General features: G+C 32.9%; 1 protein-coding gene across 4 annotated transcripts in view; it reads left to right on the top strand.

Annotated features, from left to right (window-relative positions):
* ATRNL1 (attractin like 1) overlaps positions 1-24,532 on the top strand; it is a 497,977-nt gene that overhangs the window by 77,012 nt on the left and 396,433 nt on the right. For all 4 annotated transcript variants that reach the window (XM_026704834.2, XM_087932664.1, XM_087932666.1 and 1 more), the window contains exons 11-13: positions 6,193-6,277; positions 6,796-7,004; positions 17,901-18,019. In XM_026704834.2, coding sequence (XP_026560619.2) covers positions 6,193-6,277; positions 6,796-7,004; positions 17,901-18,019 — 413 coding nt within the window. The remainder of the gene's footprint in view (positions 1-6,192; positions 6,278-6,795; positions 7,005-17,900; positions 18,020-24,532) is intronic.

Below are 24,532 nucleotides of genomic sequence, written 5' to 3'. Positions count from 1 at the left end.
AAAAATGCCCACAATACAAACAAAAGTTAGCAATATTTTATTGCATTGGAAATTAATAATAATCTCTCAATGAAGGACTATCCAGAAGTGGTAGTAGATTTTGTGTACTCTGATGAAGAAGACAGCTACTCCTATGATTTCAACAATAATAATTAAGGCTCATCAGCGAATCCAGAAAACTCTCTTTCCTGTAAACAGTACGTGAGATGTAATTTACAGAAATCACTATTGGATCGATTGTCACCTGCATCAACAGAGAACGTGCTAGGTGTTGGTGTCCTATCCCATCTGGTGTTCAAGCCAGTAGCTGTAGGACTATGACTATTGGAAGAAAAGTTGTTTACAAGTTACAAATATACAAATATAGAAAACAAAGAAATAATGATATGCTATTGTTGAAAACAAACTCTTTCCACCTGACCAAAATGAAACTCCTCAAATAGCAAAGTAAAACAATATAAACTAACTGACATCATTTTGAAAAACGTCAAGAAAAGGAAGACCAACTTTAATGTAGTTTGGTTTGATTACAAGAAGACATTTGACTCCTTGCCATGGTTAGATAAACAAGTGCCTACAAATAACAAGTCAGTAGAAACATATGAAGCTTTTGTGCAAAGAGAAATGACACAATGGACACAGTTATTGACCAGGTCAATTGTGATGGTTTGAGAGAAACTAATGTCAGGAGAGAGGAATCTTTCAAGGAGATTCACCATCATCATTATTGTATGTCATTATATTGATTCATCTCACAACAATATTGAACAAGTCAAATCACACATCAAATATCAAATACATCTGCCAAGCTATCACAGCTTCTTTACATGAAAGATCTGAAAGTATATCTTTAAACAGGTTCAATAGCAAAAAAAAACCCATCATTCATTCAGTTAGCAAAACTAAACATTTCTTTTGGGAGTGCTTAACACACTATTCTGAAATATCAATGTTATGCCTGCAATTTAAATATGTTGCTTGTTGGAGACCTAATTTCATTTTTTACTGAGAAAGGTAATTAAAATAATATTTTTTCTTCAATTTATTTGAATAGAGTCAAAGATTCCATATATTATCTCAAATTTTAGTATTTTATTTAGTTGTTTTTTTATTATGTCATTTGAAACCATAAATGCTTCCCTTATCTGAATAAGGCTGGCTGGTTGCAATGAAACAAATGTTTTTGTTGTTTTTGTTCTTATTTTCAGTGAAATTTAGCTCTTGAAATGTATGTTCATGGTGTTTCAGTCTAATACAATTTCTGTATAAATAGCATTTAGGATTATGTGTATTTGTGAACAGTTGGGTATCTCTGAAGTCACTTTGATCAATGATGCTAGAGCCAAACTTACCAACCCTTTTATATCTCAAATGCTTTTGTTATGATATATTTAATTATAAATGTCTGTCTTTGGTATAATTTATGTGTCTCCACTGTTTACTCCAAGCAAGGACAAAGTAAAACTGTTAAGTATGGTATACATTATCCTTTGAGATAGTTATATTTCATAATGAATGAATATATATTTCATTTAAAAAATCTATTTTAGGCATTTTGAAAAACTAGCAAAATGTCTTTTTAGCTCAGAAGTTTGTTCGGTGTTTAGCCATTACTGAGAAGACTAAAGAAGATAAGAAAGCCTATTTGTAACATGATTCTTTTTCTTTCTATAGTGTATTGAAAAGACCTGCCAGTTTGACAAATAACACGGGCAAAAAAGAAGTTATATCTACAGGCTGCAAGGGTTCCTTATCTTAAACTTAGCTTTTAATAATGATTTTTCTTCAGAACTAAAGCCCACTTTCCCAGGGGTAAAAGAACAAAGACCCAGATTTGCTCTATCCTTGACCAAATTACAATAAATGGCATGCATGTCTTTTAGCTACAGGCTTCTCTTCTTGTACATTTAGATGTTCAAATACTTTTAGTAAGCAGCCTGAGACAAGTGAATTATAAGAAATTGAATTGAATTTATCAAATAATTGAGAAGCTGCTGAGATATTTATTCCTTATATTGTTCCCATGAGAAATGTATATCTGAAATATACTCCATAATTATTTAGTCATTTTATATTTACCAGTCTATAGTGTTATTTTATCAAGTGCCTTGTAAACCAAATATGAAAAATATGCATTATTGTTAGCATCATTCTTCCCTTGTTCCACTTTGATTGGTATACTTTCACAATTTTATTATAATACTCTTCTTTTGTGATTTTTTAAAAAAGGCGTTTCCTTCAAGTACCTTTCTGCCAAACATTTTTGAAATTCCTCATTGATGATTAACCACTAGCAGCAAAATAATGCATTATCAAGATCATAGTAGTCATGGCTGTTTTTTGGCACCTATGAAGATTCTATGTTATATTTTTGAACCTGAAAGATTAATACATGATTCTGGTGAAGTTTACTTTCTATATGTAATCAGTTAATATATTTAGGAGAGCTGTTAATAATGCAGCTTCTATTTTCAAGATATTTCTTTTGATAAAGTATTAGTAAGAATGAAAACATTAAGCTGAGAATGTAACACAAATAGATTTCCATGCATGCTGAAAAATAGAACTATGAAAAAGATTAGGGACAGAACTACATTTTCAACAATGCTGTGGATGAAGTATTATTTTTGAAATGTCAAGGTGGCCATGTCCTCTTGATGCAACTCTAATGATATTAAGCAGCAGCCCCCCACCTTTCTGGCTTGCGGACTGGCAGCAACAGGGTGGGGGAGACGGGACAAGATGGAATGATTTTGTGTGTGCTGCTTGCACAAATGCAGCTTTTTATCATGATAGCCTGCTACTTGCACAGCTGAGTTCCCAATGGACCATAGATCTGAGGTTAGGACCCCTGATGTAAAGAAATGTAGAGATTAAATTGGTGAAGGAATGAATGAACTGTTAAGGGAGTAAAGATTCTGAGAAATGAAAAATCCATTCTTGACTTTGTCTAATATACAATAGGGAAGATGAAACAACTGTTGAAGGACTAACACTTCTCTGCTTCAAAGAGTTAGACTAAAAAACAAATTCTCCAGAGATTTCACATATTCAGGTAGTCCTTGACTTACAGTCATTTGTTTAGTGACTGTTCAAAGTTACAGTGACACTGAAACAAGTGACATGATAGTTTTTCACACTTATGACTGTTGCAATATTCCCAAGGTTGCATGATCAAAATTCAGATAATTGACAGCTGGCATGTATTTATGATGATTGCATTGTCCCAGGATCATGGGATTACTTTTGCAACCTACTGACAAGTAAAGTCAATGGGGAAGACAGATTCATGGTTAAATTTTAACCAACCTTATTACTAACTTAACAATTACAGTGATTCACTTAATAGGTGTGAGAAGACAGGTCGTATAATGGAGCAAAAATTACTTAACTGTTGTGCTTAGCAATGCAAATTTTGGATTCATCTGTGGTCATAAGTCAAGGACAATCACTATTTCTTTATGTTATGGGCTACAGTGACAAAATTTTGAAAACCTGTCAGAATTTCTCTCTATCTCATTTTATACTTGTGGAAATCAAATTAAGTTATTGATGGGTTTGTTTCTTAGGACTCAGTTTTGTTTCTCCCCCTTCTTTTCCAGCATTCTATTTTACGTTTTATTTCAAGTGAAAATGTGGATATTCCAGTAAAATGTAAAGTAACCTGACCAAATATGCAAACAATCTCAGAGAAATGCTAAATCTGTTGGAATTGTGCTATAAGTATTGGTATTTCATTCATGGAAATCATTAGAACAAATAATTCTTTCAAGAGATTTTTACAGCTTTATTTGGAATTTCTTATTTACTTAGGATAATGGAAGATATGAAATTCCAGTTCCAATTACTGCTAATAGAATCATCAGAAAATATATATTAATGGTTCAGGGAAAGTTTAAACTGGATGGTGTCAAAAGGATTCTAAACACCAATAATACCAGAAAGATTCAGCTATACTGGATCATTTACTTGATACTGGAAATATGACAGAAAACTGGTCACAGTGATATTTTTGGTCGCTGACATATTATGGATAAATGAAATACAGTATTATTTGCAAAGTTTGAAGCACATTGAAGCACATGAAAGCAAGGAATGACAAGCTAAATCCATAAATAAGCTACTATTTCAGGAAGCAAAGTTTTTATTCTGTGGTGTAGATGATATGATGAAGAATGGAATTCTAAAAATATAGTGATGAAACAATTGCAAAAAGGCAATTTGACTTTGCGTACTGTAAAGTTTAGAATTGCTTGTGCAATGGCAAAATCGCTAATGCAAATCTTAAAGGGCAAAGTAGAAATGTTATTGCAGCTTAAAAACAGCATTTCTGCAGCAACCAACTAGAGTATCAATACAGTGTCAGCATGCATAAAGTTATGTATAGAAAACATTTCAGAAGAAAGCAGTTCTATTCTCACATTCTTGAAATGAAAAAAGTAAATAGATTAAAACTGAATAGGAATGCTTAAAGAGACAAATAAAAGTGCAATGCTTTTCATATGTCTATACAGGAGTGGGATATATATAAAAATTATGTCACATCCAAAGTAGATGCTACATTATTAATGTGCTCTGAAAGGAGTTGCAGTATAACAAACATAGTGATAATGAAGTCTATACTGCATTGCATAATGAGAAATTGGTTTCAGATCAGATTATTATATAGTTTTATAGAGTTCAGTAGAATATGGAACATCTTTATGAATGTCAATTTAAACATTAACATCAGGTAATGCTGTCTAGAAATATATATTTATACATTGATATTGATTCAAGAAAAATATGCTTAGAAAATGATAACAATATCGTTGCATAAACTATAGAACATATTAAACACATCATCATGATTGAAAGCAAATTACAATTGCCAATGACACTACTGCTTAATATTACCATTACTATGATAATAGAATCCCAAGAAAAACATCCTAATAAACTGGAAGATCCAGTAGCCAGAGAACAAAAAACAAGAGTCATCTACAACAAACAGTTTAAGGTTTGTAACAGCCCCTTTATATGACAGATAGGCAAAAGATTTGACAGAGCAGACCCATGAAGACCAGCACACTATGAAAACTTAATTAAACAACACATGTACAGACTCAATCATAATTTCAACTGGAAACCAATAAGCATCCTAGACCAAGCTAATTAAAAAATATTAGGATATTCCTGTAAGCTTGGAATTTAGACAAATTATCCATCCATATGGAGATAAACCACATTTACAGACCATTCAAAAGACATAATAAAGCTAAAGAAGAAACAACCCCACCCATTTCCCCCCTCCTAAAATCCAGATAAGCATGAATTAACACAAGACAAACAAGTAGAAAACAATACCTTAATCAATGCCTTGGCAACACTGATAGAGTAAGTTCTGTATATAACCGTGATGGTGAACCTATGGTGTGCATTCCAGAAGTGGCACGCAAAGCCGCTTCTGCTGGCATGCGAGAGGTCACCTGGAAGAAACCCACTGCGCATGCGTGCGCCCCCCGCCAGACAGCTAATTGTGTGCTGTGCATGCATGGGGAGAGACACACGTGGAGATGTGTGCGCATGCACAGAGGCATGCGGCATGCAGAGGGGTTTCATGTGCATGCACAGAGGTATGCAGTGCACGCGCAGGGGGTTGTGTGTGCATGTGCAGAGGGAGGGGGAGTCACGTGTGCATTGCATCATGAGCATGTGCACATGAGCACATTTTTGGCAAGCAACATGAAAAGGTTCATCATCAGGGGTATAAAAACATTGAGCAAACCCCATCGTAGCACTAATGACCTTATCTAGTTGGATAATGAAATGTTTGAAAACAACCAAGCTCAGAGAGCTCCCAAAGACTTCATACATTTTATTGCAGATCATATGTCTGCTGTAAAATGATAATATTTTTTTACCTTAGAGGAGAGACTAGATTGCAATGAGTTTAATACAGTGTTGAATATGTAATATTTAAAATAATCAAGGTTGTATAGAAATATATTCAATTGTTATATTTTGACATATTTTCTTAAAGCTTATGAACAGGAAATTATATTTTTACATTATTTCTAATAATCAGAAAATTATTTGAGAACTTAATTTCATTGTGATGTAAGAGATTTGGATTGTTTTATAATAATTGCAATTTCTGCTTAAAATTTCTGAAGTCCAGTAACAGCAAATTACATTCTCTTCTCTTATTAGCTTGTGATGAATGGAAAGTTCTTCAAAAACCAAGTCTTCATAGGGATGTGAACAGATTTGGTCATTCTGCAATTGTCAGCAATGGGTAATGTATTTCTCAATATTGGCTAAAAGAAAGTACACATATCAATTGTTTAGAAATGCAGAATTCATGAATAATATGAATTATTGTCTGGTTACCATGTAAGCCAATACTAAGTTTCTATTTAAATCAAAACTTGTAAAATATGAATACTTTTAGTATTAGTAATTAATTTATTTAAATTTAAAAAGTACCTCATTTGATCACATGTTTGTTACAAATAAAGAATAATGATTGAAAGGCCCTGCAAAAAGAAATGTATAAGTAAGACTGAAATTAAACTTGAAGATTAAAATTTATTTGGCAATTAGTTGCTCAGTTTCATAAAATGGTCTTAATGGGTTCAAGTGGCTAAAAAATAAATTAATTAGCTACAGCCTACCTATCTCTGATTAGGACAAGTAATTGTAAAAATATACAGGTATATCCAAATACACCTTTAAAAGGGAATGTAAACAAGGCAGATTCATGGCTTTGATATCTATTCTTGTAGAAACATAATATTTTATTTTATTTGATAGATCCATGTATATATTTGGAGGCTTTTCAAGCATTTTGTTGAATGACATCCTTGTATACAAACCTCCCAATTGTGAAGCATTCAGAGATGAAGATCTTTGTAAAACTGCTGGACCAGGATTAAGGTGCTTATGGAACAAAAATCACTGTGTGTCATGGGAACTTGGACATGATACTAACATCCTTAGGGCAAAGTGTCCCAGAAGAATAGGTAAGTAAATTTCCTGTAATATTGAGAATAGACATTAAACTAAATGCATGAATGCAATGAGTGCATTGTTTGGCCAGTTCTGCAATGAGAATGCATTTGGATTAAAAAATATATTGCTGTCAGGCACGGCAACTACAAAGAGGGGCGGACTTGGCTGAGAGGGATCCTGGATATTGGACATGTGGTCAAAGCCCCTCTTCCTCTGCCTCACCTAGGTGATCCATGGGTGCCATTGACTGTTGCACCAGAGCCATGCAAGGGGCTCAATGGAGTGAGCCTGCAGAGCCAGTGCCTCGAATGCCCCCCTGCAGCCTCTTAATGCCCCCTTGCTGGCCCCTGGTTATATATAATTTCATGTGTAGGCCAATATAGTGGTTTTTTTTGTAGAACACATATTTATAAGAATCTTTCCAGTCTAATTGCATTCGCTTGGGACCTGGCAGGTAAAGGCTTCAAGATTATGACTTTTGCTGCTTCTTCCCATGGAGCAGCTCCAAACTAGACCTCTTTACCTCGCCCTCTATTCTAGCCCTTCTATTCTAACTCCAGTAGAAAAGAGAAATAGTAAATTTGTTATTAAGCATATTGCATGACGTAACAGGTTTTGGAAACCTTAAAAGAAAAAGTAATGATGACCATTATTTAGAACTGATTGCAAAATCTAAGTATAAAGAATATATGTAGTTCATCTCTTTTGACAATTGATACATATGCATGTGGCAATCTACATTGCTTTTGCTTTTATTTCAAAAGCTAATGGTGTAACTTTAAATTATTAAAACATGCCAATTATTAATTTGTTTTCTGAAAATAACAGATAATAAAGAGATGAAAAGATGAGAGAAACTGTGTAAGATGTTGAGATGACATATTGCCAATGCCTTATCAGGGTAGGATAAGATAGACTGTTGAGAAAAAGTCTCTTTAGTTTTAGAAGATTTACAAATCAAAGAAAAAAGTACTGAGTTAAATTGAATGCTAGACTAAAAGGTGAAATGATGTGAATAACCTTTGAAAAGTAGGCAAGCACAGAAGGAATATAAAAACCACTTTAAAAGGCCAATACAGCTTTTGTGGTAAGAGGTTGAAAAGGATGTGCAAATAAATCAAGATGTATTAAATGAATTTTAAATACAGCAATCTTAGAATGTCAGGAATTGAATAGAAGTTACAGATACATTACTATGCTCTCATTCCTGGTGCAGAGCTAGAACAAATAGTTCTGCCCTGTTTTCTACAAAACAAGCCTTCAGATTTTGCAAGACATCTATAGCACCCCCCCATTTTCTTTTCAAGCTAAACATACCCAATACCTTCAACCATTTTTTTTTAAATTCAGGACTATGTATCATCTTGCTTACCTTCTGCTTCAATGTCTTACTGAATGCAGTAATGCAGGGACATGAACAGAATATAATATTGAGGTACATTATCTGACGAACACAGAATTAAGAAGTGTGACTTCTTTTAGTCTTGATGCTATAGTTCTGTTGATACAGCCTGGGAAAACACTTTTTTTTTGCACCGCCTACAGCATGGTCCTTCCATTCTGTACCCTCATCTTACATTAGATTTCTCAAATGTAGGACTTTTCTTTTGTTTCTGTTGAAATTCATTTTACCATTATACTAGCTTGTTATTGTTCTCCTGAATCTTGTTATTCGCATCTAAGCAGTGTACTATTTTTCTATCTTTGTGAAGACTAAATTTTCTTTATATCTATTTTGAACAGAATAAAGGCAGTGTTATTTTGGATTTCTTTCACCTTTCCTAGAACTACATTGTCATTTCCTCTCCTTAATGGCTTCTCCATGCCTTCATCAAAACTGTTTCTATATTCTAGTACAACAGATTATCAACACCGTAAAAAACATGCACAGTAGAAAGAAACACTTCTCATTTATTTCCTTAATTAGCAACACTGAAACAGGTAGTTGCTAATTAAGGAAATAAATGAGAATGTTTCTAAAAGATAGTGGTATTACTAGTCTATATATTGTTAAGTTTGATAAGGAGCAACATTTCATGATCCCAGCTCTGATTGTAACATGTTCTTGAGTGCTCTTGGATCAAAGGTAAAGAGTTCCTCTGCTTCTGGGGAAAGTCATAATTTTCAAAAGCTTTTTCAGTGCTTTGAATACAATTCATTTCTGATTTCAAGATATAATGAGTTGGCCTTCCTGACCAAGGCTTGCAGAGTGAAAGATATTCAAAGAGGTTCTCAGTGAATGAATTATCAATTGCGGAATTGTGGCACAAGGAACTATTTCCTGGGTTCCTTTTATCAACTACAATAAAAAAAGTTCAGATTAAGATAAGTTTTCTTTATAATACTTTTTACCATTTTCAAGGTTCTATTTGGCTGGATTCTTTGTACCCCATCCTTTCTCAGTACAAAGGATATTTATTAGTGGATTTAAAGAATCTTTCCCCCCACATCACATCCTGGATTTTTGCCACAGGAAGGCACTAGTCTGTTGATAGTCTGGAAAACCATTTACTGCTTTGGTCTTCTCAGTAGGAAACCTTGTGTTACTACCACCTGTCATTTCTTTCCCATCTCTTTGCAGATCCCAGTAGACTTCTCTATGTTATTAATGAAGTCCAGAAACTTTACCCACAATGAAAACTTGAAATCTGTTCTGAAGTTCCAGATAGTAAAACATCTTGATAAGCTTAGATATGTAACTTTTTTGATCTTTCCATCTCTATTTCTCTTTCTTCCATTTTCTAAAATACTTCTTGGTATTAATCTCTCATCAAGTGTTTTCTGTGCCTATTCAAGAAATTCCCATCTTCCCTATAACTGCAGAGTAGATAACTATATTTGTACAATATGCAGCATTTTTATGTTCAGGAAACAAAAACAATAACAATTTCCTCTGTTTCTCTCATCTCTGATGAATAACAAGTGTATCTCTTTTTTCCAGAACTTCTGTTAGTCCCCTTCATTGCTTCTTCAGTGAGCTGTGTCTTCCTTATTCTGTGGTTGCGCAGTGGTTAAAATGCAGTATTGCAGGCTAACTCTGCCCACAGCCAGGAATTCAGTCCTGACCAGTTCACTCAGATTCCATCCTTCCGAGGTCGGTAAAATGAGGATCCAGATTATTGTGGGCAATATGCTTGACACTGTATACCTTTCAGAGAGTATGTTAAGTACTATGGTGCTCTGTATAAGTTTAAGTGATATTGCTATTATATGTTCCCTGAAGCTGACTCAACTAGATCAGTAATAAATAATGCTTCAGCCACATATAATAGGCAAACAACAACATCATTTGCAATCGGCATTATGGAAATCATCAGCAGATAAGAATCAAGTAATAGCAGTTAGGAGTAAATAAGATACACGGAGATAAAGGCAGTTGATTTTAAAATATATTTAGATCAATGAAGATGCAACAACTTTTTCTTAGTTTGTGACTTGCAGTATCATTTTCTTTGGGAAACAATTGAAATGATTGCTTCCATTTCAGCTTGAACAGTGCTAGAGATAAATTGTCATGTTTTGATGAACGCTTTAGGACTCATTTAAACATTTATTTTATATTGAGGATTCTTTTGATAAGTTAAAGAGATGTTTTTTTAAATATTTGTAGTCCTTGCAACTAGTTATTCTATTATGATTGAATCTTGAGGATGTGGTTAGCATGTGTGAAGACTTTTAAGGCCTACATGGCTTGTTTCTGTGATGGATGAAATTACTAGAACAGAACAGGATGGAAGTTTAAAGGAGTTAATCATTTTCTTGTGGTATAGATTTGTTTTTCCTTGCTAAATGGGAGCAAAATTACATTCCATCTGAAGAAACCTGCACTTGACACTTGATATTTTACAGTTATGGAACAGTGTCAATTTTTTTGTTTCTGAAAAAGAAGATTAGGAAAAGATTGACTCCTGTGCAAATGATATTAAGTATTGGGTCAGGATGTTAACTCAAATACTCTGATAGCTTTTGTGGATAATTTACAAATGGATGGCAGGAATTATTTTGGGCTTTTTGGTAGCTTTATCATAAAATTTGTTAATAAATTATTACCATTGCCCTTCTTGATGTTGATGATATTGTGCTTTGAATGTGCTATTTCTTAATAGTTAAAAAGACACAGTCAGAAATGATAGTGAAAGACTGATGTTCAACATACAGGTCACGGTTTTATGTGACTTTCCGTAGGATTCCATCTCTGCATAAAGTATTTGGGAAAAGTCATCCATAGGTTTCCTTTGTTACCATCAATTCTAAATAATCTGTGCTGTAATACTGGGCTAGATAACAATAAAGAAACTGAATATCTAGATAGATAGAAAGTTTTCTTTTTAAATAGGAATAGGAATGTGTGATTGAGAAGCAGTCTATTGGTTTTCCTCTCTTTTAAAAGGAAGATCCATGATCTGTAAATGATCCAAAGCTTGGCTGTAAATGATCCAAATGTGGCTTCTTCATCTAAAGAGAGCTCACCTCACAAGGCTGTTATTATAGAGAAAATAAGAGGATGAAGTGTATTAGATACTGAACATTCACTGACTTGAATTATTTATACATAAATATTTTTTGGAATTTGCACTGATTAGTATAATGAAAATATGATTCATTTACTTCATGTAAAGCTCGCATTATAAAATCATTCTTAAAATATCATTTAACCTCTGTATTGGTATATAAATTGGATCCCTTAAAATATTATTACTTTGTATCAGCATTATTCTATAGAAGCTGCTTATACATTTTTTTCAGAATTAAAACTTGAGTTTTATTTACCTCAGAGTGCTTTTTTGAAGCATTTGCCATTTATTTGGTCAATTTGATTTGTTGAACTACAACAATATGGTAATATTGCTGAATAGTATTTTATATCACAATTCACAATCCTAAAAGTTAAGTTTATGAAAAATGAATAAAGCTCCTTATCTTTATGCATAGTTGAAATTTATGTTGCAATTCTTTAATATGTATGGTTAAAATTGCATATTGCATACTATAGTGTAGTTAAAACTCTTGAGATGATTATCTTCTAAAATTGAATGCCTTAATTATATATATTTTTTAGTTTTTACCCATAAATATATAACTAGTGAAATGAATGGTAGTGGTCTACATTTTGAAATAATTAATACTATTTTATGTTCCAAATATTGCCTAAGTTCATACCAGATGCATAGCCTTTATGTCGTCAGTTTGGTTTAAGTATACATCGGTGAAAGAAATATATTTTAGAGTTATCTATAATCCTGGAATACAATGACCTATGATATTGTTTTGGGGCTGTTTTGCATCAACTACTTACTTCAAATACCACAACATTTCAGTTGGATTAAGGTCAGAATGGTGACTTGGCCAATCCAAAATGCAAAATATTTTTTTCTTTAGCCCTTCTGATGCAGATCCTTTTTAGAATGGTTGATGCGCTTTGTGAGCACATATACTTATTATGTATATCCTAACAGTCTCATGGCTACTGTTTTTCTACTGTGTTCTGAATTTTCTTCAGGCACAGGATACACATGCCTACACTCCACACAGACAATAAAACCCCTGAACATCCTGGTTACCCTTAAATTCTGAAAAACAGAATTTCTTCAGGCATTAAACAGCATATATTAAGAATATCCAGGGCAATTAAAATGGATTAGTATTTTGGGATGAACCATTAATAAACTTTGTGAGCAAAGAGAATAAAATCCATCTGGAATTTATAACTTGCTAAGCAGTTCTCAGCTACTCTTTGGCACAAATGCAGGGAGAAAATAAGACGCTCTTAGCTTCATTATTTAGTAACACAAAAGCTTATTGTTTATTCCATCCTCTGCAAGGAGTCCGAGATAATAGCTAAGCAAACAAAATAAAGTTGGATCTAACCCAAGTTTCCTGGGGTTCAATATTTATAATAATTTCCCCTCATTACCCTTCATTACCCCTGATTACCCTTATTACCCATGATTACTGTTTTTAATTATAATTATTCGTATGAACTCAATCACATGAATCGTGGTTAATGTGTAGAGCTTCACGTCACAGCGTTTTGCATAGACCGCACATATTATTATGATACAGAGTTTATTTTGATGAAGAGGAATGCCATCCTTCAGGTTGCTGTGGCTTCGATTCAAACACGTGTTGTGTAGTCATGACATGCGTCCCCCTCTACCAGGAACCAGTGTATAAAACAATATACATTATATCACTAATTATGTCTCTACTTGTGGTCCAGGTTTATCGGGATATTTGGAATGGAATTGCCTTATCAGTCTACTTGCACACACATCTGCTACTTTCACCCAGGTTGCCTCTGTTTCAGGATATCCTTTCCATCTCACTAAGTATTGTAACACTTTTCTACATATCAGCAAATCTAGAATTTTGTCAATTTCAGCATGGGTTAGCTAATTTCAGCATGGTTTCAGCTATTACAGATTCCTTAAGTTGAGGTACATCAATGTGTTCTACAGGCTTCAGTAAACTAGCATGAAACACAGGATGTATTCAATGTAACTGTGGTGGCAATTTAAGTTTTACAGTTACGGGGTTTATCACTTTCATAATTTGGAAAGGTCCAATATATTTTGGTCCCAATTTTCGTCTATGTAGGTGTAATTTTATATATTTAGTTCATAGGTAAACATAGTCTCCAGGTTTGAATGCTTTATACTCTTTTCTTTTCTTGTCTGCTTGTTGTTTATATTCTAGTGCTGTTTTATTGAGAGTCTCTTTTACTTTATCCCAACTATCTGAACTTTTTTCGACCACATTTGGACACTTATGGGTTGTTTTTCATCACATTGTAAATCAGGGATTGGCACAAATTCTATCCCATTTACTACCTGGAATGGGCTATATCCTGTGCTTTCATGTATAGCATTATTATATGCTACTTCAGCAAATGGAAGTAAATCAGCCCATTCTTGCTGTTGATAAGATGTATATGATCTCAAATATCTTTCAATCATTGCATTAGCTCTTTCAGTATTTAGTAACACAAAAGTTTATTGTTTATTCTATCCTCTGCAAGGAGTCCGAGATAATAGCTAAGCAAACAAAATAAAGTTGGATCTAACCCGAGTTTCCTGGGATTCGATATTTATAATAATTTCCCCTCACTACCCTTCATTACCCCTTGTTACCCTTATTACCCATGATTACCATTTTTAATGATAATTATTCGTATGAACTCAATCACATGAAATATGGTTAATGCCTAGAGCTTCACCTCACAGCATTTTACACAGACCGTATATACATATGATACAGAGTTTATTCTGATGAAGAGGAATGCCATCCTTCAGGTCACCGTGGCTTCGATTCAAACACATGTGTTGTGTAGTCATGACATGAGTCCCCCTCTACCAGTTCAGCCATGATTGTTATGTGTCATACTATCTTCACTGTCTAAATGCTTTCTTCAGTTTTGGTCTTGTTATCACTTTGTGATAGAGGTCTGTGATATGATCATATGCCAATAGAAATATTTTTAAAATATGTCTCTTTTCCTATGTTGTAGAACATAGTTGTGTGAATTCATGTGTCTGCTTAATCATCAAGGTGGCATCCTATGCTTGCTGAAAATTAATAAAGAAAAATAAAATTGTACTGATCAGCTATGGTACATATGTGTCTTAAGTCCTTTGGAGTTGGACTTCTCTGGCATTTATTTATTTATATGGTGATGTTACATTTTTCCAGGACATTACAATCCAAATACAGAGTAGTAGTTTAGCTATATAAGACTGGTAGCCCTGTTCGGTTCATGCTCATGTACTTTCCATGGTGTACCACTGGGGACGAGTTAGCTCTGCACTAGAAATAAAGATGAGTGGCCTTCCTGAAGCATCATCTGCTCTCTTCCTATACTGAAGCCACCTTGCCAATGGGCATTATAGCTGGGAAGGTCCAGCACAAGCAGGATTCTTAATTGACCGCATGAAGCACCAACTTATCTCCCACTGAAGTGGTACCTATTTACTTGCAAATAACATGCTTTTGAACTGCTAGATAGCAGAAGCTGAGGCAAGTGATAGGAGCTCACCCAACACACAGTGCTGGAGCAGAGAGCATCTCCAGCATGTTAAGTCATTGACCAACTATGCCTCTTTTTCTTCTGGGGTAAACATGTGAGGGAATCAAGGAAGATGGAACATGATGTTTAAAAGATTTCAGCCAATAATCCACAATGGGAGAATCCATTTAATTTACATTAATGTAAAACATGTACGTTTTGTACTGCATGCCATGTTTATGTACAAGCAAGTCATCTTGTAATGGATTCATTCTAAGTGGCATCATAAATGGTGAATTTGTTGCACAATTTTTCAGCTTAATAATATTCAACTTCTGTAACTATCTTAGATATATACCCCTCAATAGATGAATATTTTTATTCTTTTGATTAGAAAGAATAAATATTTATATACTATGAATATTTTTCAGTTCATTGGTTACAAACTGGTACAGTTGTAGGCAGTACAGAAAAAGATGAAAACATTAAAATTTCAGTACTGTTGCTCTTGTTTTAATTGTACAAGTCTTTAGAAATTAAGTTCAAGTTCCACTAAGAAATGTAAATAATATGACACCTTTATCAACTTTCATTTTATCAGGACTGTCAATATAATAAATTAAATTGATATGTTAAACATGAGCAATAATAACAATAATAGCAATAATATGATTCCAGAAAAATTACAAGGACACCTGGAAACAAATATTCCAATCTGAAAGACAAAAGCCCCAAGTGTTTCAAATTCCATAAAAAAAAATTGTACACCAACAAAAGTGTCTTTAAAACTTGCTATCTAGTGATTTATCATATAGCAAAAGCAGGTGAAGCTTATACTCCTGCAGAAAACTTGGCTAAATCATGAAGGAAAGATCTAGTAGAATTCATAATTGGTTATTTTGAAAAACAATTAATATGTACCACTATTTGATAATGATATTTAAAGGTTATGTCAATTTTTGTGTGTGACAAGGAACTAATAAAAGAAGTAAAACAGAGCAAGTTTCCCTTTCAGGTAGATGAATCCATTGATACTTCAAGTTTAGCGAGTTCAGGTAATCTGTCTCTTGCCGATCACATCCACCCAACCCACTAGAATCGGAGGCAAGGAATGTTGTGGGTCCCTTTTATTTATTTTATTAATTTTTATTTTATTTTATTTGTCAATTGTTTACAAGATAATAAGTATAAGTGTATACATAGTTATGAATACATGAAATGGGTACATATAAGAAAAATAAAAGAAAAATAAAAGAAACAATAGGACAGGGACGGTAGGCACGTTGGTGCGCTAATGCACGCCCCCTACAGACCTCTTAGGAAAGGGGTGAGGTCAATAGTAGACAGTCTAAGGTTAAAGTTTTTGGGGTTTGGGGAAGAAACTACAGAGTCAAGTAGAGTATTCCAGACATTGATCACTCTGTTGCCCTTCCCCTGAGATGGTACATCTGGCAGAACCCAGAAGAAGGACCTTCTCCATAGTGGCTCCCCTCCTCTGGAACATAATCTCTCCAGAAATTAGACTGGCCCTCACTCTTGGCACTCTTTCATAAGGCCCTGATAAAGTGGTTATTTTATTTTTTTATTTTATTACTTTTTACTGTTTTTTTTTTACATTGTGTTTTTATTATCTTTAAGCTGCCTAGAGTTGCTGTGAGTGAGTAGGTGACTATATAAATTATCTTAAATAAATAAAATAAAGACCCAAGGAATACCTTGCTTATGTATTGTTTATTTAACCAGAATTTCTTTCTCTAAGACTTACTGAAGCTATGATGATAATGTAGGTCACAGTAAATAAATAATTTTTATTTAAAAAATTAAAACTTGTTTCTTGGCAAGATTTTGGAAGTGATTTGCCATTGCCGCTTTCTTAGGACAGAAAAGGAATGACTGATTCAAAGTTATCCATGTGGTTTTTTATTAACACACATTAAGAACTTACGGTCTTAGAGTTTCTAGCTTGGTGCCTTAACTGCTACATCAAACTAGCTTTCTTATAAGTCACAATACTGCAGGATTATAGATAATTCTAAAAGTTCATAAATTTTCTCTCACTTCAATGCCATGTTGTGCAAAACTCCAACCATAATATCTAAACTATGTTTTTTAGTTACTCCATATTTATGGATCCATCTATTACACCATGTTTATGGACCCATCTAATATGATGAAACTCATCTGAACAATGATAGATAAATCTATCATATATTAAATTAAGGCCTAATACAGTTTAATTGAACCCTATGGCAAATAAATAAATAAACTGATAAGATGCTTGAGACCTCTACAATCAAATCACCAACTAGGAACTTCATTGGCTGCTAAATCTGCATTTGGTAGTATAAGTTTAACATACTAATACATTTATTGCAAAGATATGATGAGATAAAAAGATCCAGCGAGATGATGATAGGCTTCTTGTCTAGTTTGTATATGCTGCATGTAAGAACATACAGATAGTCTAATATAAAATAAAACAGACAAGATCTTAATTTTTCAGATTTAAAAATGTATTTTGTGAATAGTAGCTAAAATTTTCTATGATACTTTGATAAATTAATGAGCAAAGAATGAAAACTTCACAAGGGTCAAGCAATGAAAACTTAAACATTGTACAGAAATTATTTTTTTTAAAAAAGGTTTTTTCGGAAATAATTGTTTGGTAAGCCTAAAACTAGAAAAGTTTCCAGTAAAATATATGCATGACTGAATTTAAATGAAATATAACATATATTACTTGCTTTTTATTAAAGATTGTTAATCTTAGACTAAAAGTTGCACTTACAATTAATAGTACAATAAATATTGTTTATAGCAACAGTTAAAGATGTGCAAATTAAAAAGGAAGGCATTCTCAATCTCTCATTTTGATGTTTTGTGACACTTTCCATTTGTCTGATAGCTGCAGCAGATGACAGATGTTACAAATATGCAGACTGTGCCAGTTGTACTGCTAATACAAATGGCTGTCAATGGTGTGATGATAAGAAGTGCATTTCTGCAAACAGTAACTGCAGCATGGTGAGTGTTGATTACTATGTTGTGGTTTTGTTAATGGTTCTGCTTTGTAATCATTAGCTTCCTCTTTGGTGCCATCAAATGTAAATGTCATATTAAAATCAGAGTTTGATGCTGATGCTTAATTAACATCATACATTAATTACAAATGTATTTACTTTAATTGAATAGAGAAATAATGAAACTTGTACAACAGTTATTTTTCCATTTTCCTTGCCAATAAAACTTGAAGTAACTAATTTAATAACTTAACGTACTCTGAAGCATTCTTCATATCTAGCCATTTGGGAAGTATGAATCATAATCACGTAAAGACCTTTTGCCTGTTTCCCCCTTCTTCATAAACTATGTTCAAATTTGCAAGATTAGTGCAGGTAACAAAATTATGCATGTCAAATAATCAAAATATATTTATTAGAATAAAATAGAAGTTCAAAACCACTTTGGTTTATCAGGAAAAATGTTCACAGTTAATATTCAAAATGTTTCTCAAATTAATGCATATTTACCGCTAAAGAGTACCATTGAAATAATAGAATCATAGGGTTGAAAGTGAACTTGCAAGTCTTTCAATCCAACCAATTTTGTATTGTGGGAACCAAAAAGAGACACAATTTCACAAAAATAGTCTGACAAAGTATTGCATAGAGTAAAACTATTGCTTCCTCTGTTTTTGACATGATATCTCTGCTGGTGCAATCCAAGATTTCATTGGCTCTTTTTGCCAACACAACGCTAGTTGACACCTAATATGTGGTCTATCAAGACGCCCATATTTTTCACAAAACTACTCTTGCTGAGCCAAGTATCTTCCATCCGAAGATGGAAAATACTTGGAACAGCTTGTCCTTGGAAGTTGCGGGAGCGTCATCACTTGAGACTTTTTTTTAAAATAAATTTTATTGATTTTACAATTAAAACAAACCAACAACACATACATAAATGAAAGAGAGAAAAAGAAAGGGAGAAGAAAATAGAAAGAAAAAAATAGAAAATAATTAAAAACATTCTCATCTTCAACAGTTTGTAAGGCCTCTTTTTTATCCTTATTTTATGCCATATACACATACCTAATCCTTACATATATTTGTGTATCACTACTATGGATTTATCCTATCCTCTTTTGCCTTTTAGTGTGAAGTCTATCTTTGGTCTATCGATTTATACCAGCAGTTCCAGCTGTTGTAGTATATTGAAGTGTCTTTTTTTTTTTTTAATGCCAAAGTTAATTTGTCCATTTCTGCACAACTTGAAATTTTTTCAATGATCATCTCCTCTGATGGAACATGAGGCTGCTTCCAACATTGTGCAAAAGCCAATCTGGCCACTGTCAAAATGTGTATTATTATATATTTCACTTTTTTTGATATTTGTTTATCAAAGATCTCTAACAGAAAGGACTCTGGTTTGAATTCGATCTGTTCTTTTGTCATTTCTTCCAGCCAATTTCTAATTTTCTGCCAGTATTTTTGAGCTTCTGAACAGGACCATCATATATCATATATAGAAAAAAGTTCCCTCTTTTTTTTTTTTTGCATTTCAAGCAATTCGGACATTTGTGGTGCATCTTCGCTAATCTCGAAGGAGGAAGGTGCCATCTATAAAACATTTTATAGGCATTTTCTTTGTATGCTACCAATTTTGTAACTTTATAATTTCTAACCCCAGACCTTTTCCCATTCTGTTATGGTGATGCTACATCCTATATTCCTACTCCAGGCTATCATGTTCCCTTTTACAATTTCTTCTTCTAATTCTACTTCTAATAAATAATTATAAAATTGTTATTTTTTTTTGCCTGATCCTAATAAAATTTTATATAATTACTAGAGTTTATTGTTAATTCCAAATTCTTTCTTGTCCTGTTTATATCTACTTTGAATTTGAAGATATGCCCACTGATCAATTTTTAGTCCCCACTTGAAGTTCTTGCCATGATTTCAAATTTCCTTGTGTATCCAGTAGGTCCTTATATTTAATCATTTTAGTGATATCCAGATTATTTGGGTGAATCATCGTCTCCTTTGTTGAAATCCAGATTGGTATTTTTAAATAGTGTTTTTTCCATATTTTCTTCCAATTAGTTAATAATGAGTCTCTGATTAGGTGTCTGTGAAAATATTTCTGGCTAGTTTTTCCTACATCCCATAAAAAAGCATGCCACCCCCTCTGCAAGTCATGACCTTCTAAGAATAATATTCTTATTGGTTAAATTCACCCATTCCTTCAACCATATTAAAGAGGCTGCACTATAATACAGCTCCCAATTTGGAAGTGCCAGCACTCCCCTGCTCTTCATATCCTGCATTGCCTTTAAATTGAGCAGTTTGATAACGGAACTATCTAGTTTAAGAAATAGTGATTTTGCCCTTGAGGAAAATGTTCATGCAGAGGCCAGACTTCCATCTTTGATGATGTTTTAAACTGAATATCTGAATTATATTAGATATTGAATTTGAAGGGCAAAGTAGCATAGTTTAACTCCAGAGTTAAATTATGCTAAGAGTCTGTATATTTAATTTTGAATCTTAATTGATACATTGTGGAAATGCATATTTTATTCAGGTTAATAGCATGATTACTAAATACAGTTGTCAGGACTAAGTTTACAATAATTGTGTATATTCTCATAATAGTGCTTACTCTATTAATATTATTGTATTTTGTTTTGATATGACATATTCCATATTTTAGAGGCATATAACATTGTTTTTAAGAAGATTTTCATTTTGCTGAATTTAATAAGAGAGCATACTTAAACCTTTCTCCCTTAGACACTTCTTACCACCCTGATATATGTTCCCTTGGTGGCGGGGGGAACCTGAAGATTATTATCAACAGTGATGGACTTTACTTTTGTGTTATCAGTGGCATACAGTAGTGCTTTTGACAGAAAAATAAAATTACTTGTGATAAGGCAAAATCTCAGAAATATATAAGAATATTATGGATATTTCTCTGAGTCGATAAAACCATTTATGTGTATGATAACTATTTATCTTAAAAAACACACAAATATTGGAAAAACTGCATTTTCACAAATACTTCTTTTTTTAAAAAAAAGCTTCCAAATAGCAGGTTATGTGATTTTTCATGTATGATGTCTAGAATAGAGAAGATAAACAATCTAGGTAAGAAATGAAGAAAGGGAAAGACTAAGAATATTATATTATATATAATTTAAGGCCTGTTAGGCAAGGACAGCTGGATAACAAACAGAAATTATAGTTTAGAATTTTCCCATATCATATATTATCTTTATTGAGAAGGCAATGAAGCTGAAATTTCAAACTGCTCATGAATGCTAAAATACAGAAAACAGCTGAAATGTAAATGTATTAGAGCTTACCATCTATCACATTCACACAGAATATGGTACAACCAGATTTTTTGTAAATTTAGTTTGCCCCTGCACCAATTTTACATATTTTCTTTTATTCCTACCCTTATAATTCTAAACATAGAAATTCCAACCAGTTAAATGGACAACTTCTATGTTTTTACTGACATTGATTGATTTGTCTTGGACAAAGTATTTTTATGGATCCAGAGGTTAAAGAAGGTTATCAAAAGAGTTATAGTTACTGCTAATTAGTAGATACAGTACATATATCCTTCTTTCCTTCCTTCCTTCCATCCTTCCTTCCTTCCGTCCTTCCGCTAAGAAGATGAAACTGAAGTTTATAATATGTCAAGATGTATTAATGATTTGCCAAAGAAAATATTCTTGAAATGTAAGTGGAAAATAAATATAAGCACTTATAAGTTCTTCATAAGCAGTCGTAATTCACAGTAAACCTTATCAGTAATAATAAAAATATTTACATTATGAAACTAGTTGAAATTGGTGCTTTTTAGCAAAAGGCTATTACCAATTATTTGGGTTCATATCTTATTTGTAAAGTGAAAAACCGTTACTAAAGATATACAATATTTGAATTTGAAAAAGTAAAGGTCCTTTGGATCCTGCATGGGCATCTTCTCTGCTATTGGTTACTACTTAAATATATGTTGCTATCTCCTTAACTCAAACACGTATTTTCCTGAATCCATACAGGTACCATGTGGACACATGAAAAGGCAAGCTTCTTTAAGGAGCAGATGACAGAAGGTGCCCATGTCAGATCTGACGTACCTTTGCCTGGTTGAGATCTGAATACTGCACACATTTATAAAAGTCAGTTTCTCACTCACATGTGTAATGTTAAAATAAATTATAGTTGTGATGGCTTGATTTACAGTGTATGCTAAAATAAATGTAAGGATTCCTCATACACACTGCATTACAAGATAACAAATGTCATTTCAGCTTAAAAAAACCTTCTTGTCTATACTTTGTCATTTTTCAATAGAACTATTTCTTTTCCCTGAGTCATTCTACAGGATCATAATTGGTAACTTCAAGGGACAGTATATCTTGGTATGGGACTGCAGGATTCCTCTGCCGTATTGAGTTATCTCTGGATATAATGATCAAATACCTAAATACGATCTTTGCAAAGTTACTCTTTTATTGCTTCTGTTGGAGCATTAATTATTATCTAATTCTTAATCCTACACCATGTATATCTTTAAAGTTTGCTTCACTAAACTTCTGAGAACAGAACAGCTGTGACTAAATGTTGATGAAAATAACCTCACCAATTAAAGGCCTTATCTGGAAACGATTTCACAAGTTCAAATATATAGAGATACTTTTCAACTATACATAGAGGAAGATTTTCATTGGTCTAATCATGCATGAGATCCATAAGCCTCTCTTTATCTGTTGTAGTACAACTGGAAAACTGGTATAACAATGAGATGTCCCCTTCATCATTTATTGGTACCATATGTAATAAGTGAAATTACTCATTCTCTTATAAGAAATATATAGTAATGAACTTTTTCTGCAGGTAATTTCCTATGAAATTGCAATTTCCATTTTGCTTTTGTAGAAAGCAGAACTTTAGCTAGTAGCCAGGAGCACTGTGTGAAGCGATTCAATAGCATCACATTTTGCTAATGCAAAAAATGAAGTTGGGATGGCAGTCTACTCCTTTTAGTGAACCCAGAACTGAAAAAAGAAGAGTAATAAAAGATGCTCACTGTTTTCAGATTAACCCATATGCTTCCTTTTCTTTTGAAATGCTACAGTTAAATATTGAATAACTTTCAATATTTAAATATTGAATCAGCTCTGCCTTATCAGCTGTCCACAGACAGAATGAAAAGGCAAAGATAAAACTATGTTACTACATTATCATATAAATATGACAATGTATATTTGTATCAGTGTTGGGATTAAGTATATAAGGGCATATCTTTGATGATGCTTCCATAGTTTTCTGAAAGACCTTTCGTCTTATCTTATATAAAAAAGTTTCAAAATTATTTAAGCCCCACTTATATGGAGCTTGAGAGAGAAAAAGAGAAATGTTAATTGTTAAAATTACCTGCAATTATTTTTTTTTAAAAATAAATGTATTAAAGGTTATAATTTCATGGTAAAAATTAATACAAACTAAAAATAGAAAAAGTAAAAAGGGCAAAACAAAAAAAACCAATAGAAAGAAAAAATAATTTAGTAAAGAAAAAGGAACAAAAATAAAGTTGTTATCTCCAACCCTTATCACAAATATATACAAATTTAGTAACTTTTCACCTCATTTTACTTTACAACCAATAATTTCTTCAGCCCATATTCCATCTCTTATTTATAAACACATCCATAAAACATTGTCATTTCACTACATGTTTCAGCAAAAGTCGATTAAGGGCTGCCAGTAATAACAATATGTCTATTTTAACCCTGATTAACTAAACCAACTTAGAATTAGTGGCCACCTAGGCAGTAACAGATGTTTATCAGAGTGCAAAGAGAAAGTATCTTCTGTGAACTCCATATAGACATCAGGAAGGGCATCTGACCAATAAACACTCTGCTCCATTCAGTCATCTGGCCTCAACCTCAATAAAAGATTACAGGGTAGTAGAAAGAAGAAGAAAAAGATACGATGAAGAAACAAGTAATGCACAAAAGTATATCATGATAATTTGAAGAAGAGCCATGGCTTTTCTAAATAGAAACCTTGCCCAAGATCCAGGAAATCATGGCTTGATGGAAGGGGAAATGTAAGAAAAAAGTACTACTCCTTTTGTTAGGAGAATGGTTATATGAGTACTTAGAATTCTTACAATCTAATTGTTAATAAATATCCAGACATTCTTAGAAACCCAGGAAGGAAGAAATGTCATTTGTAGGATTAATAAGGAGCAAGGCAATGCTTAAAATATCTAGAAAACTGGAACGGATAAAAGAAACCACGAAGCATTATAATCAAGTTGAGCCATTGTACATATATCTAGAGCTTAAGGGAATTAACTAATGAATGCAATAAACCACCAACAATTACTTTTGATAACTCATAGAAAACAATAGAGAAGGCAATAGAGAATATGAAGGAATGGAAAAACAAATATTGTTTCAAACTTTATCAATTACTACTACATAATACAAACTTCAGTAAAGTAATT

Source organism: Pseudonaja textilis, chromosome 4 (genome assembly GCF_049901715.1).
Source record: "Pseudonaja textilis isolate UNSWEBS1 chromosome 4, rPseTex1.2, whole genome shotgun sequence".
In the NCBI taxonomy this organism is placed as follows: domain Eukaryota; kingdom Metazoa; phylum Chordata; class Lepidosauria; order Squamata; family Elapidae; genus Pseudonaja; species Pseudonaja textilis.
Note: the sequence above shows the minus strand (reverse complement) of the source record. Positions and strands in the feature narration are given on the sequence as shown.